The 16,405-nt window shown below is 52.1% G+C and overlaps 9 protein-coding genes across 9 annotated transcripts; 3 read left to right on the top strand and 6 right to left on the bottom strand.

Annotated features, from left to right (window-relative positions):
* The first annotated feature begins 427 nt into the window (after positions 1-427).
* Positions 428-1,330, top strand: ASPSYDRAFT_48217 (YbhB/YbcL family Raf kinase inhibitor-like protein). Its single transcript, XM_040847588.1, has 2 exons — positions 428-625; positions 682-1,330. The coding sequence occupies exons 1-2, from the start codon at positions 466-468 to the stop codon at positions 1,128-1,130; spliced, it is 609 nt and encodes a 202-aa protein (XP_040699755.1). The 5' UTR covers positions 428-465; the 3' UTR covers positions 1,131-1,330.
* Positions 1,241-2,830, bottom strand: ASPSYDRAFT_1158180 (uncharacterized protein; the record flags this gene model as incomplete). Its single annotated transcript, XM_040840042.1, has 5 exons — positions 1,241-1,694; positions 1,790-2,253; positions 2,318-2,441; positions 2,487-2,613; positions 2,663-2,830. 5 exons carry the CDS (start codon positions 2,828-2,830, stop codon positions 1,351-1,353), a joined length of 1,227 nt encoding a protein of 408 aa, XP_040699754.1. The 3' UTR covers positions 1,241-1,350.
* An 811-nt stretch (positions 2,831-3,641) lies between these two features.
* On the top strand, positions 3,642-5,180 carry ASPSYDRAFT_60095 (uncharacterized protein; the record flags this gene model as incomplete). Its single annotated transcript, XM_040849796.1, has 7 exons — positions 3,642-3,779; positions 3,841-3,883; positions 3,936-4,107; positions 4,154-4,290; positions 4,344-4,398; positions 4,460-5,011; positions 5,162-5,180. The coding sequence occupies 7 exons, from the start codon at positions 3,642-3,644 to the stop codon at positions 5,178-5,180; spliced, it is 1,116 nt and encodes a 371-aa protein (XP_040699753.1).
* Positions 5,181-6,149: 969 nt separating this feature from the next.
* On the top strand, positions 6,150-6,838 carry ASPSYDRAFT_33956 (uncharacterized protein; the record flags this gene model as incomplete). The annotated part of the gene is made up of 3 exons (XM_040845169.1): positions 6,150-6,337; positions 6,400-6,493; positions 6,515-6,838. The coding sequence occupies 3 exons, from the start codon at positions 6,150-6,152 to the stop codon at positions 6,836-6,838; spliced, it is 606 nt and encodes a 201-aa protein (XP_040699752.1).
* Positions 6,839-6,846: 8 nt separating this feature from the next.
* On the bottom strand, positions 6,847-8,701 carry ASPSYDRAFT_80621 (uncharacterized protein; the record flags this gene model as incomplete). The annotated part of the gene is made up of 5 exons (XM_040851051.1): positions 6,847-7,993; positions 8,048-8,201; positions 8,257-8,355; positions 8,406-8,475; positions 8,528-8,701. The coding sequence occupies 5 exons, from the start codon at positions 8,699-8,701 to the stop codon at positions 6,934-6,936; spliced, it is 1,557 nt and encodes a 518-aa protein (XP_040699751.1). The 3' UTR covers positions 6,847-6,933.
* A 472-nt stretch (positions 8,702-9,173) lies between these two features.
* On the bottom strand, positions 9,174-10,207 carry ASPSYDRAFT_48216 (putative secreted glycosyl hydrolase). The gene is made up of 2 exons (XM_040847587.1): positions 9,964-10,207; positions 9,174-9,909 (listed from the first exon to the last, which is right to left on the bottom strand). The coding sequence occupies exons 1-2, from the start codon at positions 10,129-10,131 to the stop codon at positions 9,361-9,363; spliced, it is 717 nt and encodes a 238-aa protein (XP_040699750.1). The 5' UTR covers positions 10,132-10,207; the 3' UTR covers positions 9,174-9,360.
* Positions 10,208-10,429: 222 nt separating this feature from the next.
* On the bottom strand, positions 10,430-12,101 carry ASPSYDRAFT_92146 (cytochrome P450; the record flags this gene model as incomplete). Its single annotated transcript, XM_040852617.1, has 3 exons — positions 10,430-11,640; positions 11,691-11,945; positions 11,999-12,101. 3 exons carry the CDS (start codon positions 12,099-12,101, stop codon positions 10,430-10,432), a joined length of 1,569 nt encoding a protein of 522 aa, XP_040699749.1.
* A 495-nt stretch (positions 12,102-12,596) lies between these two features.
* Positions 12,597-14,416, bottom strand: ASPSYDRAFT_48214 (glycoside hydrolase family 43 protein). The gene has a single exon (XM_040847586.1). It carries the CDS (start codon positions 14,366-14,368, stop codon positions 12,737-12,739), a length of 1,632 nt encoding a protein of 543 aa, XP_040699748.1. The 5' UTR covers positions 14,369-14,416; the 3' UTR covers positions 12,597-12,736.
* A 90-nt stretch (positions 14,417-14,506) lies between these two features.
* ASPSYDRAFT_48213 (uncharacterized protein) lies at positions 14,507-16,277 on the bottom strand. The gene is made up of 5 exons (XM_040847585.1): positions 16,160-16,277; positions 15,684-16,086; positions 15,316-15,636; positions 15,135-15,260; positions 14,507-15,070 (listed from the first exon to the last, which is right to left on the bottom strand). The coding sequence occupies exons 1-5, from the start codon at positions 16,260-16,262 to the stop codon at positions 14,593-14,595; spliced, it is 1,431 nt and encodes a 476-aa protein (XP_040699747.1). The 5' UTR covers positions 16,263-16,277; the 3' UTR covers positions 14,507-14,592.
* Positions 16,278-16,405: the final 128 nt, after the last annotated feature.

The raw sequence follows: 16,405 nt of genomic DNA, 5'->3' as shown, positions 1-16,405 counted from the left end.
ATCCGATCCATAGCAGTGAAGCCGTCCACGACAACGGCCGTTTCAGCGTGTGGCTGTATCTGTCACATCTTGGGGCTGTGTCTGTCTCGCAAATAAACGACATGATGATCGTCAGGGACAGTGACGGGCGAAATCACAACCCCAACAACCTACGAACGTGGTGCGTGGAGTCCCCTTATAGAAGATACGTCGCAATAATCTACAATGGTTACGCAATCAATCGAACATTAATATTGTATATCCAATGCCATTCTACCATTATCTACTCTATAATGCTGTCAATGAGTATAACAGCCTCTGCGTTCTTCGCCCCCATGGGGCTGAATCGACACTCCACAATGTAAGCCACTGCAAATCAGTAAGCCACCAGGTACATACGCCTATTTATACCCTGTACTGACGCTCTACAGAAAGCAACGCCCATATTGCAACTTCAAAGACTGAACTGTATTCGCCACCACCACGATGTTCAAATTGATCAGCGGTCTCACCCTCGGCCTCAACGTGGCCCTGGCCACAGCCCAAACATACGAAGGCTTCATCTATCAGACAAACAATCCATTGACCGTCAATTACGCCGACGCTGACGCTACATGGAGCCCCGGCGATAGGCTTTCCATCGATGGTACGTCCTGCACCCACAACAGCCGATTGATAGACAATGCTAACTCGAATACCTAGAAACCACTGCACCCCCCCAAGTCGGCTTCCCATATGGCAGAGGCGGCACAAGCGAAGCCAGCGGCAAAGAACTCGTCCTCATCATGCTCGACTCGGACTCCTACTCCGCAAACGGCTCAACATCAACCCTGAACCTCCTCCACTCCGGCCTGAAAGCAGACCAGGAGCTTACCCAAACAGATGACTACCTCTTCTACCCCATCACGTCGAAGAAGGCGCCGGAGATTAAGTATGTGGCCCCCGCGCCCGACCAGGGGGAGCCCGGTGTTCACAACTACACCCTGTTGGTGTTTGAGCACCCCGAGGGAGGCTTTACCCTGCCCGAGGAGTATGAGGGCTATGCGCCTCAGTATGGGTCTTATCGGACCGGGTTCGTGTTGGAGCAGTTCGTCAAGGACACTGGGTTGGGTGAGCCTTTTGCTGCGACTTATTTCACGGAGAAGGCGTGACCTGTCCGTTGATGATATCAATGTAGGAAGAACAGGGATTTAGAGTACGCAAATCTGGTATAAATTGAAGATGGTGACCTACATAGTTTGGTACGGTCCAAACAGCCCCTGGGATGTCAAGTAGCAGTCTACTCTGCTTTGAATGACTGTTTTCACTGTAGCTACAAAATCCCAATTCTATAGAGATCTATACACGCACATTTCTATTGCGTACCACCTACTAAGCCCCGTTCGCTCCATTCGCTCCATTCGAAGCCGGCAAAACCGACTCGATAACACCCAGTCCCTCTCCCTCACGGGTCCAGAACGTAGGCTGCAGTCCTACAGATTCAAGCAGACTCTTCCACTGACTGCGCGTACGCTCAAGTCCCGAGCAGAACATCAAGACCGCCATGTCCGTCGTTCCATGCAGGAACTCTGCATTCCTGTCAGGCAGGATATACTCCTCAATCACCAGCTTGGAGTATCCAGCCTCCATAGCAGCAACGACGTAATTGAGCAGCACGCGCGCCTTTTCATCGGACCAGTCGTGGAAGACGAATTTGAAGTAGTACACCCGGGCTCCTATCACACATTAACATTAGCATGCCATCTTTCACCATATAACTAACTAACTATAACTCAGGCGCAGAATATAGTTTTGTGCTGTATTGGCCTACCTTTAACCGGATTCGGCTCCTTGAAGAAATCATACTTGACACCCTCAATCCCGCACTGATTCAACTCAGCCGCCGCCTCATCAATAACACTCGGCAGATCCTCAAGCACCAGCTTCCCCGGCGCACGAGGGAACTTTTGCTGGAAGAGCATGAGATCGTGCCCGCGACCGCCGCCAATATCAACCAGCAGCGCGCGCTCGGGGTTACTGCCATCTGCGCCGTCAAGAATGCGCTCTTGGATCGGGAACCAGTCGCCCCAGTGGACGCGGTTCGCGCGCTGACCCTCCATGAAGTTGTTGAAGCGGGTGAGGGCGTCGGGGTGCTGGCAGAGCCAGGTGAAGCCGTCGGTTTGGACGTTGTGGGTGTACTGGAGGGGGGCGCGTAGGGGGTCTTCGGGGTTTTGGTAGTTTGTGGCGGCGAGATATTCCGGGGTTTTGGTGAGGATGGGGAGGAATTCGCAGAATCTATGCATATAAGCGTTAGAAAAGAGATTAATGGATTGAGGCGGTGGAGGGGGGTGATGTGTACAAAGACTCGACTGTGCCGATGGTGGCTCGGTTGACCATGGCCTTTGAGATGGCTGTTGGGAGGTAGGCGCTGGGCTCGGGCTCTTCGACGATATCGAACGAGACGAGAAGGCGCATTATGCGCTCTTCCATTCATTAGCAATACTTCTTGGTAGTTAGGAGACACGTACGGACGAGGAGAGGGTCGGCCTGCTTCACTGCTGCCAGCTCCTTTGCTGAGACAGGTGATGTCGCTTTCTCCAAAACGGGGAATACTCCCATGTCGTGGGCGACCTTAAGGGCCATGAAGACCATGGGCTGGACGTTGTTAGAAAGCATTTAACTTGTGCTTCAGGGTCAGGCTCACTTGGTATGAAAGCTTCAATACGGCATCCTTGGGCTGCTCGAGAGCACGCTGGAGCTTGGTGACTTTAGCCAGAGCCTCAATTCGGGCTGTTTCCGACTGGGCCTTCTGAAGAGCTTCGAAAGATGTCTGGGCATCTGCCCAGAGAGATTGGAGCTGGTCTGTGGTCATGGTGCTTCAATGGAGGGTTAGGGAGAACTTGCGGACTGGGGCAGGACGGGCAGACACCAGGGGATCCCTGCATTAATAGCAGAAGCCATTGACCAGACAGTGAGCCCGACTGACAGCATTTCCGAGTCTCAACTCTTAAAACGCCGCAGCTGATCGGCGGACCCATACCTACGACGGCGTTGGAACTAAGCATCGCGATATCGGGCTCTGTCACCTTCCGCGTTGACGGGCCCATTCTTCTTTACGCTTAATCCATTGACGATACACAGAGATGACGCTAATCGTGCCTACGGAATCCTTCCGTCTCCCTATGAAGAAGTGCTGCTCCACCGGATTGCAGCAGCCACCATCGTGGTCCATTATTTGCCCATACCCCTGTCGATGGACCCCATTGCGACCGGAAATCCACATGTGATTATAGAGATGTGTTACGACTCATGCTCCACCTCTGTATGAGCTACGCACGACAGTTCAGCTAAGTTGAACATCGGTACCGTCATGGGCAGGTGGGCGCTGGCTGTGCTGTTGGAACTTGGAATGCCCTTGTCAGCCGTCACACTGTCTATCCCTGTTGATCCAGGCTCCAGAGTGCTGGGAAGGTGAGGGATTATCATTTCCCACCTTCAGTCCTGCAGTTCATTTTTGCTTTTCCCGCAGGAATGGTAGTCTTGCTTATCATTTCCCACGGCCTGGTCCTCGGGCTGCAGAAGATAGTGCCGTGTTTCAGCCTCCCCCTGTATTCCATCTCATGTTCGAGAATATAAACTCTTCTTGCTCTCTTACTATATGCAGACCGCGCTGGAAAGCAATTATGACTTACAATCTAACTGCAGAGCTCTTTGCGGAGTGGGCTCTGGGTATCCTGGTTGCCGGTGTGCGTATCTATACACGATGCTTCATCGATAACAGGAACCTCTATTGGGATGATATGGTTTTGATACTTGGTCTTGTGAGTCTCCTTCACCTATACACCTATACACCTATACTGCCTGTTTGCTAACACAAGCCAGATATTCTGGACAGTCATGACCGTCACTCTCTACCTTTGCACGGGTATGAACTCTGGGTACATCTTTTTCAGATGCTCCAATACTGACCTGAACAGCTGTATACAGCTCTAACATCGGCCTGAACGCCGAGACTGCCCTTCAAATCCCCGACAGCGAGGTGGGATTGTACAAGATCGGGTCCGTCTGCGCCTTCGTTGCCTGGCTGGCATATATTCTGGCAGTCTGGGCGTTCAAGGGCGTGCTGGTCTTTCTCTACACCCGACTTACGTAGGCTTCATCTTTATTTTGCAAGATCATATGCTAACTCTGCCAGGATGGGCCTCTGGCAGCATCGCCTGTCTCTCATGGTCGGGGCACTCACTGCCGGCACATTCCTGGTATCACTGATATTCGACCTTGCAATCTGCCATCCGATTCACAAGAACTGGCAGGTCAAGCCTTATGCTGGAGGTACTCTACCTGACCGTTCTCACAGTATCAGCAGCTAATATATCAACGTCTAGACAACTGCACCATCCGCCCAATGAACTACATCGTCATCGAAGTCCTCAGCATCGTGTAACCAACACCCCTTTTACCTGCATTATCCACACTCAGACTCACCACTAATTGACTCTAGAACCGACCTAGCAGTAATGTGCGTCCCCATCCCCCTCATCATCGTCGCCCGAATCCCCACCTCGCAAAAGCTCATCCTCGCCGCCCTCTTCTGCTCCGGCATCTTCGTCATGATCTGCGCCATCCTACGCGCCTACTACTCCGTCACACAGATCGACACCCTAGCCACAGCGCTGGGCTGGGCGTCCCGCGAGTGTTTCGTCTCTGTATTCATCGTCTGCGCACCAGGCATAAAGCCGTTATTTACACGGTTCCGCTGGTTCCGCACCTACGGCTCTAGCAATGGATACACGAATTCAAACACCAAGTCGCGCGGGACTGGGAAGATGGTGTTTTCGACGAAGAATAGCCATAACTTTAACACGCTGGTCTCGGCGCATGAGCGCGAGCCGTATGAGATGGGGCCGGCGATGGGGTGGAAGAAGGGCGGCCGGAAAGGGAGAGGGTCATCCGATGAGAGTCAGGAGCATATTATTTCGTCGACGCCGGATGGGAAGGGGGATGGGCTGGTTGATGGGATGGGGATTAGGGTTACGACTGATGTGCATCTGGCGCTGGAGGAGGATCAGAGTCGGGTTGGCGCGAAGCAGCTTTGATTCGAGGGACAGACTTGTGATAGTATTGGAGGAGTTTAATGCCCTTGTTACCTGGTTAAAACGTGTCAATTATATTAATACACTGTTACCTTTGCTCGTCCCTGTAGACTGCATGTCGTCTACTAGCCCAGTACTCCTCGTCCACTCTACTTACAACGAAACACCCATAATCTCGCACGCAGGAGACTCATCGTGAATATCAACAAAAGTACTCTCGGATCTTTGCTTCACGTCTGGAGTGTCATACACCACTCCTACCTAGCAGTCCAGGAACGAAATGAATCCTAACACGAGAAAGTAATGGCACAACTGGCTGTCTCAATTCTGACACCGTATTATTTGCTGCTGCTGTTTCCGCAAGTTGCTCTGGAAGGCTCCCCTCATACCCCCGGTTCAGGGCGTGTTGGTGTGCAGCGCCGCATAATGATGGAGCCTCTAAGCAGAATCTAAAAATTTAGGGCCACGATGTACTCCGCTCGAATATTCTCCACTCTGTTGTGTTGTCAGTTGTCACATTTCATGTAATTTAAGCTGGATTCAACAATACCACCTGGCAATTATCCCATTATTTATCCCCTTTCCCAGCTCCTGCCCAGGTGCTGAACCCTAACGGGAAGCGACACCAACACTGCTTGATTTTGCGCAATGGGAGCAAATGACTTTACTGAAACGTCTTGAGTCCCTGGTGAAACACTATCATGTTTACGAGGCAGTGCCGCAGTGGACCTGACTTGATCAAGCTCGCCTACCAAGCGTCTAGTTGTCTAGCTTCGGCGCTACGCAGGAGTAGTGCTATTACTACCGTGCTCCACCGATCCCTCCAAGTGCGTGATGGCCAGTCTGGTAGACCAAGAGCACTCGGAGCCTTAAAAACACGGGTCACAGTGCAGGGATCTCGGAAATACACCATTGCAGATGTCGCGTCCTGACAAATACTCAAGCCCCACGATGAGGCTGATATATAAATTTCTTAGCTTTCCATCTACATCGAGAATAACTCTTTAAGCACTGCCAGGCACTCTTACCATCCTTCTCAGCTCAAGCATTTAAATTGCGTAGAATCCACTCCGCTTTGAACAGTCGTCTACCTGCGTCATGGTGCCTGACTATGACTACTGCGTTGGCGTCAACTTTGAATCGCACTCCCCCACGGACTCTCCGACTCTGGCAACTAGGTTGTCACCAACAACATCTAGCACCATTCCCATTGTGGTCCCGGTAATCTACGACTGCGATAAGTTCCACACAGTTACCAGAATGCTACCTGCAAATCTGAGTCTGCCGTACGCCTGGAGACACTATCCACCTCTATCCCCTATAATAAACATCTAGACACCCTCTGTAGACGAATACGTGGTGTCGACCTGGCAGACGCGCACTTCAACTACATGGCGCACAACTTCCGGTTCTCTCGGTTGAATCGCCTGTCACTGAACTTCGTGTGTACCACAGCCCCTTAGTTTACGAAGTTTCTAGAGACCGCCCGGTCGGCACTCAGAGAGATGATTCTCGAATCGATATGCTGGACCAGTGACCGGCGGCTTGACGGCACAAGGACAGACGAGCAGGCCCTTGAAGCGGTGCGGGTTATTGGACTTGTGTTTGACCATCTCCGGAACTTTTCGGTGCTTGTGTACATGAAGATTTGTGACTGGACTTACCAGGGGAGAGAGATTAGCCTGCGCGAGATGCATAAACCGGATTACCGCAGGCTTGTAGTGTTTGATGCGCAGGAAGCAATCTTGTCTGAATGGATTGATCAGCTTCAATTTACTGTCAAGTGATATTATTTTGAGCGGACTACATAAGGGCTGATATTGACCAGTAGTACAAGATAAACCTAATCGTGATTCTCCAGTAAAACAAGTAAAGGAGGCAATCACAGAATATACTTGAACAACGGCGACCGATCCCCCATAAGCTGCAGTTCCTCGGGGGTATATCTCTGATAAACCTCCTCGCGACTGATCTTCTCATTCCTCCTATTCACAAACCAAAACCTGGTCTCCAGAACCAAACTGGCCACCATCCCCGCCGCCGCAAACGCAAACGAACTCCCGAAGCCCGTGGGGTACTTGGGCGCCTCACGCTCGAGGTATATAAACGAACCAACAAGGCCCCCGCAATTCCCAACGCTAATCATGAATGCAATCCCCATAGCTTGTTTCCTCGCACCGGCGAGGTTATTCGACGTCCACGCGTTCGTTCCGGGGATGATGGGATACAGCCCGATACAGGCAAGCACGACAGCAAAGTAGCAAGCAGGGATATTAGCCTTAATTTCATCGGCAAGAGCGAAGAGAATCCCAAAGGCGATGATCACAAACGTCTGGCCCATGACGATAACCGGCATGCGCCATCGCAATTTATCGGCGACAATCCCAAAGACATAAGCCGAGATCGCGCCGGCGAAATAGGGAGGCATGGAGAGGAGCTGGGCGTTCGCAGAGGTATAGCCCATATTCTTGATAATCTGGGGTAGAGAGAACTTGAACCCGTAATTCGGCACCGTATTGGACCAGAAGTTCAGGATCTGGAGATATAAATGCCAGTCGGTAATTGTATTGAAGAGCGTCTTCCAGTCGAACTTGCTCGCCTTCTCATCTACGACAAGTCGGCCACGAAGGGCCCGTTTGCGCAGTTCCAGGTACCGAATCTCTTCAGGGTCCAGCCACCGCGTTGAGAGTTCGGGCGTGTCCACCAGACAGAAGTAGCAGAGTACTGCGAAGAGGACAGTAGCTGCGCCTTCAATGATGAAGATCCAGCGCCAGCCGTTGTAGCCGCCGATTCCGCGCATTTTGGCGAGTCCGAATGCGAGCAGGCCTGAGAAGGCGCCGGCCAGGGCGCTGGCTGTGTAGAAGAGCCCGATCCGGCTCTGGGTTTCTTCGGGCATGTACCATTGTGTGATGAGCCAGATGGCGCCGGGGAAGAAGCCGGACCTGCCGGGTAGGTAGACAGTTAGATAGGTTTGGCAATAGAATCAAGAGACGTACTCGAAGATACCGAGGAGCACGCGGACGGCGCAGAGTCCGGCAAAGTTTTGGACGACTCCTGTTAGGGTTACGACAGTTCCCCACAGGAGTGTCAGGATTGCGAGATAGACGGAGGGTTTCTTAAACCTAGCCAGTAGAATGTTACTGGGAACCTCTATTACATACTTCCATGTTAGTAGAAAGCTAAACAGACAATGGCGATTACCTACCAAACAGCACGTAGGTGACGAAGAAAATCCCCAGGGCAACGTTATACTGGGTACCAGACATGTCCAAGTCCGTCAGCATGCCTTCGATTTTGGCATTTCCTATTAACGCTGTTAGTAAAAGGATAGCAGATCCATGTCAAGAAACCCACCGATGCTCGCTTTGTCGATATAGCACACAAGATAGAGGAACGCCAACAGAGGGCACAGACGCCAATCGATCTGCACAGGTTACTCTCAACCCACTCCATCTAAAAATCAAGACAAGTCTCACCTTCCGCACGCACTTCTTCTTCTTTTCATCAGGAAAGTTGGCCAGAAAATACGCGTCATCCTGATTCAGCCCGCTTTCCATGTACGTCTGCTCAAGACTCGGCGCCGCCTCGAGGCATTTCTCCGGAGGTGCATCCTCCACATAATGCACACTGGACGGCTTAGATGTAGGCATGGCGCAGGATGCAATTGGAGAGAGAAGTGGCTAGACATCTGTGCGGTACAGTATCCTCCATGAGATCCTTCTTTATACTGTGACCCTTTCTCGGCGCCCAGACAGCCAAGAGGCTGACCCCGCGTACAGCTACTCCAATTCTGCGGAATCAGACCATCTGTGGGGTAGCGGTAAGATCGCAATAAGCTGATTGCCGTGCTGAGAAGGCTATATGCAGCGGAATGTTGGAGATGAGGTGCAAATCATTGTCTTTTGTTGGCAGTTGGGCCCCTGAAGGCGTAGCAGCAGCCGAGAAGTAGCCAGGTGTAGCCGAGATGGACACAATGCTTATTTTGCCACCTACCATTTGTAACGTGTATTATTTATTGGCCGAGAGGCTTGGAAGGTGTGATCTTCCAAGGGATGGTCTCGAGATGCTTCGTTCCAGATATCGGTCTGCGGAGAACATGCCTGCATTGAGAACAGAAGCGGACAGGATATTTCAGAGTCTCTTGGTCGTATTAGACTAATAGAAATTGCTTATTGAATACCAATCAACGTAGTTACTCAGCATAACCAGGGGTTACCTTCAACAGCGTGCTAGACCCAGCCAGTCTGCATGATCTTATGTAGCAACGACTGCGCAGTTATACAGCAGATCTCGGCCTCACAAATACAGACTACAGTTTACACCCCAAAGCAAACTTCTTCAACTCATCCCTGCTCCCCAAAAACACATCTCCCTCCCCCCCATTCCCACTCATCGCCGCATACTGCCAGAACATCGCCTCATCCCAGCCCACTGGCAATTCCCCCATCTCCTCCGCCCAGTTCGCCAGCCAAAGCGGATGCTCAGCGCCAAAGGAGGTATCATTCCCAGCACACTGCGCCCACCACTTCGCCGAGAGAAACAACATCGGCGGACGACCAGTGGCCTCTCTATACGTGTTTGAGAAATCCGCCATCCAATCTGTGATTTCGCCCGGTTCCATCCCGTGGCAAAGTTTGCCGGCGATGTTGCCTTCCATCTCCAGCACGCCAGGCAGGGTCTGTCCGTCGGCTGTCCAGTTCCCGCCGTTGTTCAGGAAGAATGTGGCCTGGTCAGCGCCGCTGCTGGATGCTGCGGTCGCGAAGTGGATTGCGCCGTGGAAGATCCCTGGGGCGTTTGTTAGGGCGGTTTGGGTTTGCGTGCGATATCGCGGGTTCTTGTAGCTGGTGCCTTCTGTTGCCTGCGCTGTGTATTAGAATAAAGCAGAACTAGATTGCGGGGGATATTTAATCACCTTTACAAAGACAAACTCCACTCCGTTTGCGACGGCATTGTCCCAGTTCACAGGGAGATGGATCTCGAACAGGTCGATGCCGCGGGTGCCATTCACAGGCAGAGGGGAGGCCCTAAAAGCCAGCGATGGGAGGGCTGAGAAGAGCCACCAGAGCTTAGCGAATTGCATCTTTTTGTTCTTGCTTTCTTTTTATTGTTCTCTTTCTTATTTATCTGCGACGATCAGAGAAGATCCCAAGATCGAGATCGCTTTTCGAGATTTGCGCCGAGAGTCCCGGGCCCCCCTTTTTCTCCGACAGTGGGGAAGAGCGTCTGGAACTGCGCTAGGACAGGTCCAAAACTATTTTCAAACATTTCGACTTGGCATATTTTATGCTTTTCTTACTATCCTTGATAGACATTGATTGTAGCGATGCTGTTATGATGCTGGTATAATGCAGTTGAGTGACTTAGGGCTCAATGTCTAACTACACATCAACCTGATCCCTGCGCGATCTCGCCTGTTCAAAAATGGCTTCAACCTGCCTCGCTCGCTCTGGTGAACGCGCAACAACATCAAAGTCAAACCGCTCCGGCTGGACATTAAACCCAGCCGTATAATCATACAGCGGAGGGGCCACCTCCCTCCCACTTTCATCCCTCCTACAGCGCAAAGTCATCGCCCAGGCAATCCTCGCCGTCAGGATATTCAACGACCGCTCAGCAATACTCTGCCCGGGGCAGATCCTGCGTCCGAACCCGAAACACGAGTAGTTCTGCATATTCGGGAACTTGGTCAGTGGCTCCTGGTACGTCGGATACCCAGGCTCAAGCCAGCGCTCCGGGCGGAACGTCTCCGGGTCAGGATACAGTTCTGTGTCGCGGTGGATAGCCCATTGATTCGCATGGAAGACTGTGCCCCTGGGGAAGAAGTAGCCGTTGTAGGTGTCGTCTTGGATAAGTTGGTGGGGGACATTTCCGGCCGTGACTGGTCTCCATCGCAGGACCTCTTTGATCACGGCGCGGACGGTGGGTAAGTTGGGCATATCGCTGAATTCAGGAATCCGGTCGCCGACTTGAGCTTCGATTTCGGTTTGCATCTTGATCTGCCATTCGGGGTGGTGGACCACGGCTAGGCAGAACGACATCATGGCCGCGGCGGTCGTGCCACTGCCTGCTTCGAAGAGGGTTCCGATCACGTAGGCTGCCGCGTCGTCTGAGAGGCCATACGCCTGTTTATTGTCTAGAAAGGTCTTTGTGAATGAGCTCGTCGTCGTCGTGCTGTCTCTCTGGATATCGTCGCGAACATCCTGCTGCAGTTTCCGAAAGAGACTCAACTCCTCCGCATGCAACCGCGCAGCCTCGCGCTTAAACGGAGCCAGAAACGACGGAAGAACATTCAGGACAGGGAATGAATCAACGAGATACGCCCCCGGCGACGCGACCCGTTCAACTGTCTTGCCCACTTTGATAATCCGCTTAAAGTCCGGCTCGTCTCCAGTCTCAATCCAGCGCCCGAATCCGATCCGGTAGACGACGCTGGACGCGTACAGCTCGAACCATTTTTCGTAGGCACGTGGGTATTTCAGCAAAGAACCGAGCAGTCGCTTTGATTCGTAGTCCTGCACGGGCTCGTAGCTGCTCGCAGCGGTGTTGGTTGTGAGCTGGTGCATCAGCTTTCGTCCCTTTCGCCAGAGATCTGCATCGTCAGTTATACACACTGGAAGGAAAGATGTCATGTTTATATACCGTTATATGGAAGAAACAGAGGCCTCAGATTGTGCGACAGCAACCCCGACGCAAAGGGCAGATACTCCCTGGAAGAGTACAGCGACCCGCGCTCCCTGAGCAGGGCATTAGCGATCTTCTCTGTCGAGAGGACAACGTGTTTCCGCCCGGCGAGATCGAGCTGGAAGATGGGTCCGTATTTATCAGCCCATTCTTTGAATTTGAGCCATGAGTGCTTTGCGGGGATGTCTGGGAGGTTGCCCAAGATTGGTTTGCCTGGATATGTATCAGCTACGACGCCGGCATTTTCGTGAGAGAGGGTTATCTACCTGGTGGACCTGGTATTGGGGTCCCAGGCTGTATATCTGTATCCTTGCTTCTTTTCCACAGTATACCTGCGACGAGAAACGCAAAGGCGTAGACGTATATCATGGTGGTGGGAGTTGGGGAAGATGATGAGGAGAAACCATCAACCGCCCAGTTACTGAAAGTTGATTGTCAGCCCCACGAGATAATTAACTAACCAGACTAGTTCCAGGATCCCATGTCTTAATTGGGGGAATTATACTGATCGCCTAACCCCGCGATGCCCCACGGTTGGCAGATACAGACATTGTGGAGGGATATCAGACCGCAACACATGGTCTGTTGCTGTAGACGAGCAAATCAGTCTGCGGCATAGAATAAAAGACTATTTATAAGTACGACAGCTGTCCTATTTTTCTCCTCTTGTTTCGCAAGTTGGGTAGAACTCTGTCGTGGAATGTATCTACGTGGGGCCAGTACTACACCAGAGCAGAATTACAAGTGCATTCCAGTAAAATGAAAAGATTTTCATTTGTAGTACTAGTGTAGGAGCAATATGAGCCCGTCCATTTATTACAGCTTATTGAAGTCATAGTAGGTAAAATGTTGGCCGAGTAGTACAGGCTCGTCACCGTATCCACAAACACTTACTCTTGCAGGTACTGTCTACAAAACAGTTATATTTTTATTAAATACCTAGTATTTGTAGTGAACAATCAAGGTGACATTCTATGACTATTGTAAATACCAGTCATAGATAACTAGGCATCCACCTCATATCGATCTGCGGTGTCCTGCACCGGCCTATACACAAAAGAGTCAAACTTCGCTGGCAAGGCTGTCCCATTCAAGTCCGAGCAGGCCATGCCCACAAAAGCCCCAGTGAAGCTCCCATGGGCCTGGTGTCCCCCACACTCGTCCGACAGAATCGACGCATCAAATACCGGTCCAACCGGTTGCAGCTCGCCATCTCCAAGAGCATAAGAGAACTGCAAAGTGAGTCCACCTCGAATACTCAATGCCAGCCTGATCCTCCCTTCATTCGGAATCTGAACTGGTTCAGGAAACGGGGTATCGAGTTTCCCTTCCGGGTATGATGCCTCAGACCGAAGGATATTGATCTCCCGCTGCCCGTCTGCGTCTGCTGTCACTGCCAAATAGAAGAAGTTGTACCGGCAGTAGTACGCCACGAGGCCGGCAAACTGCCTCTCATCGGTAGGCGCATAGTCAAGCAAGACGGTCTCCGCATCGTACGAGAAGTGCGTCTGCCGCCGGGCAACAAGCGCCTGCTCGAACCAGGACCCAATCGACTCACGGCCTATAAGCGAGAGACTCCCATCTGCAATAGAGAAAATACGCTCCGGCTCCGGCGTGCGCAGCCACTGAAAGTCCTTGTGCAGGGCATCTGTAAAGCTATACCTCTGCTCTGCCCAGTACTCCTCCTCCCGCCTCGTCCCAGGGACATCAACATACAGCGACGGCACCGGCCCCCCCTTCACCCACAACCAGCCATCCTCACCCCAATAAACCTCTTGTATAGCCGTCTCCCTTCCCAACACACACCTCCTGGCCTGCCCCACCGGCCTCCCCATCAAATGCACCAGATACGCCCTCTTCCCATCCCCCGTCTCCACCAAATCCCCATGTCCCGCCCGCTGCAGCGCCACAAAGGGCGCATCCTTCGAAGTCAGTATATGCTTCTTCTCCGGATGCGTCTCATACGGACCCCAGATACTCCTCGCCCGCGCCAGCGTACAAGCATGCTGATAGGCCGTGCCCCCCTCCGCCGTAAGCAGATAATACCACCCGCCGCGTTTATAAAGATGCGGACCCTCGACGAGATCCAACTCCGTGCCCTTGAAGATATTCTTCCTCGGCCCGACCAGTTTCCCCTGCACGGGGTCGAATTCCTGTAATGCGATGCCTGCGAAGGCGCGTGGACGCCGTCGGTGGTCCCAGAGCATATTCACGAACCATTTCTTTCCGTCGCCGTCAACGTCGTGGAATAAACTCGGATCAAACCCGGATGAGTTTACATGGATGGGATCAGACCAGGGCCCTGTGATTTCCGGGGCAGTGACGATATAGTTATGGGAATCCTTGAACGAGCCGTCCTTGCGGGTGACGTATGTATAGACAAGCCAGAACTGGTGTCCGTCGTGCGAGAGACAGGGGGCCCAGACGCCGCAGCTGTCTGGGGCGCCGCGCATGTCGAGCTGGCTTGCGCGGGTTAGAGGGCGGGCGATTAGTTCCCAGTTTGCGAGGTCGGTTGAGTGGTGGATTTGGACGCCGGGGTACCATTCGAAGGTGGATGTTGCGATGTAGTAGGAGTTGTTGACGCGGAGGATGGATGGGTCGGCGTTGAAGCCGGGGAGGATGGGGTTGCGTAGCATGTTGATGAATAAAATAGAGACTCAGTATGGGATAATTTCAGAATGGATTGAGGATTTGAATAAATAATTGAAGTAATGGGCAGTTGGAGATGGATGTTTATAAGGCGCGGGGCTTCTACCACGGTTATTTGGATTAGCCTAAATGCGCCTTGGCCAGGATATATTAAAAAGTACTATTTCTATACATTACTAAAATATCAATATCATATTGTAAACTATTAATATTATGATGCAGGATCCCTCGAATAAGGAGGTGGCGCATCATCACCACCACCCTCACCCGGAGATACAGCCGATACAGCTGCGTTCTGCTTCTTCGCCTGTGTCCTCCTCTTACGCAGAACAAAAATACCGGCGCCCACCAGTCCAACCCCAACGACACACCCCACCACAATCCCGGCGATAGCCCCAGGCTGTAAAGCAGGGTGGTGGCTGGTCTCAGGCACCGGGGTGGAATCAGACGAGCTCGGGGAATCAGATGAACTTGTAGAATCAGATGAACTTGTAGAATCAGATGAACTTGTAGAATCAGATGAACTTGTAGAATCAGAAGAGGTCGTGGAATTGGCCGGGCACCGGACTCCACTTTTGGATGCGTCGTAGGGCGCGACGTATATGTCGAGGAGGGTTCCGGAGCAGGGGTTTATGCCAATGGTGGATACATCCAGGACAGTGGCGGAGCGAAGGGCAGGGGCGTTGAAGCTGGGGGATTTGGTTAGTTTATATGTTAGATTGAAATAAGCGAGATCTTGATATTGGTACTTACGATTGAATTGAACCTTCAAGATATATGCCCTGGGCGCGCTCGAGGACAGGGAAGGAGACATTTACTGATGTTTCTGTTTCCACGAAGATGTCCTGGTCGGCCTGGACGAGAGAAGACAGGTTGAGACTAGACTTGATTAGAGAAGAGTTTAACTGCATGTTGCTGCTGGAGTGGTACGTACGTCGAGACAAGGCCCATGGCCGCCAGGGGATAGTCCAGAGTCGTTAGGGCTGGAAGCTGCACGTCCAACGTCGACACTTGAGGCCTAATTGTGGAGTTGAAGAGCTCGCCATTCAAGCCTGAAGGGTCTCGAGTTATATTTGCTAATCGGGGGAGCGACAGCTTGGTGATATACCCGTAAATGTTGAGACCAGCAGTAGACTCCAGAGCAGGCAGGACAACCTCAATAGAGCCCGTTTCTTGACCGTTCCATGGAGCTGCCATATAGCTGGAGAGGATGATTCCTGATGTGCCGACATGTCGCAACGATTCCAGGTTCGTCCTTCAGCAGTCAGTATACCAGACATATATGGGGTATTGGAAACACACTCGTAGACGCCAGCGATGCCGACAAGTTCAGATTCCACCAATGCGCCCAGATCGGCCTTGCCCCCTTTATACGAACGCAGTGACAGCTCATTCATACGCTCAACCTTGGGCAGTCGCACATCGGGAACCTGGTACAGTTGAAGGACCCCAGCATAGTTGACCACATCGAGCATCTCGAAGGACTCTACATTCTCCGAATACCCGGAAGCGTTCATCTCAATCCCACCATTCAGGTCTGTGACGCCATTCAGCCTGAACGGGCCGGAGTAGTCGGACAACAGTACGATGTTGCCGGTCAGGTTGGTGCAGCCATCCAGGCCGTCGAGATCCTGCTGGCTGGAGACATAGAGCGTGGGGATGCTCGCACTATCCGAGTCATTCGTGCGACAGTCTCGGGCGGAAACTGCGAGGATCGTGTTATCATTTCGCTGGACGGTACGGAGTACATGGGAATCAGTATGGGGTGTGGTATTTACCACCTGCAAGCTCAACCGCGAGCAAGACGATCTGCAGGACACGAGCGGAGACCATGATCGACTCTTGACTCTTGACGATCCTGGATTCCCAGAAAAGGGGCATTTTGTCTATTTCTGTGGGCTGGACAATTTGCCAAGGGCGCTAACTGGCAGAGAACAGGCTGAACAGGCTAGCAGCACGCCGTCAAAGCATACTCTGTTAGTTTGTCTCGTATCTTGAGAGATAATTGGCCGGTATTAAACAGC

The sequence above is a fragment of the Aspergillus sydowii genome (genome assembly GCF_001890705.1).
Source record: "Aspergillus sydowii CBS 593.65 unplaced genomic scaffold ASPSYscaffold_10, whole genome shotgun sequence".
NCBI lineage: Eukaryota > Fungi > Ascomycota > Eurotiomycetes > Eurotiales > Aspergillaceae > Aspergillus > Aspergillus sydowii.
The sequence above is the reverse complement of the archived record's forward strand: the minus strand, read 5'-3'. Positions and strand labels throughout refer to the sequence as shown.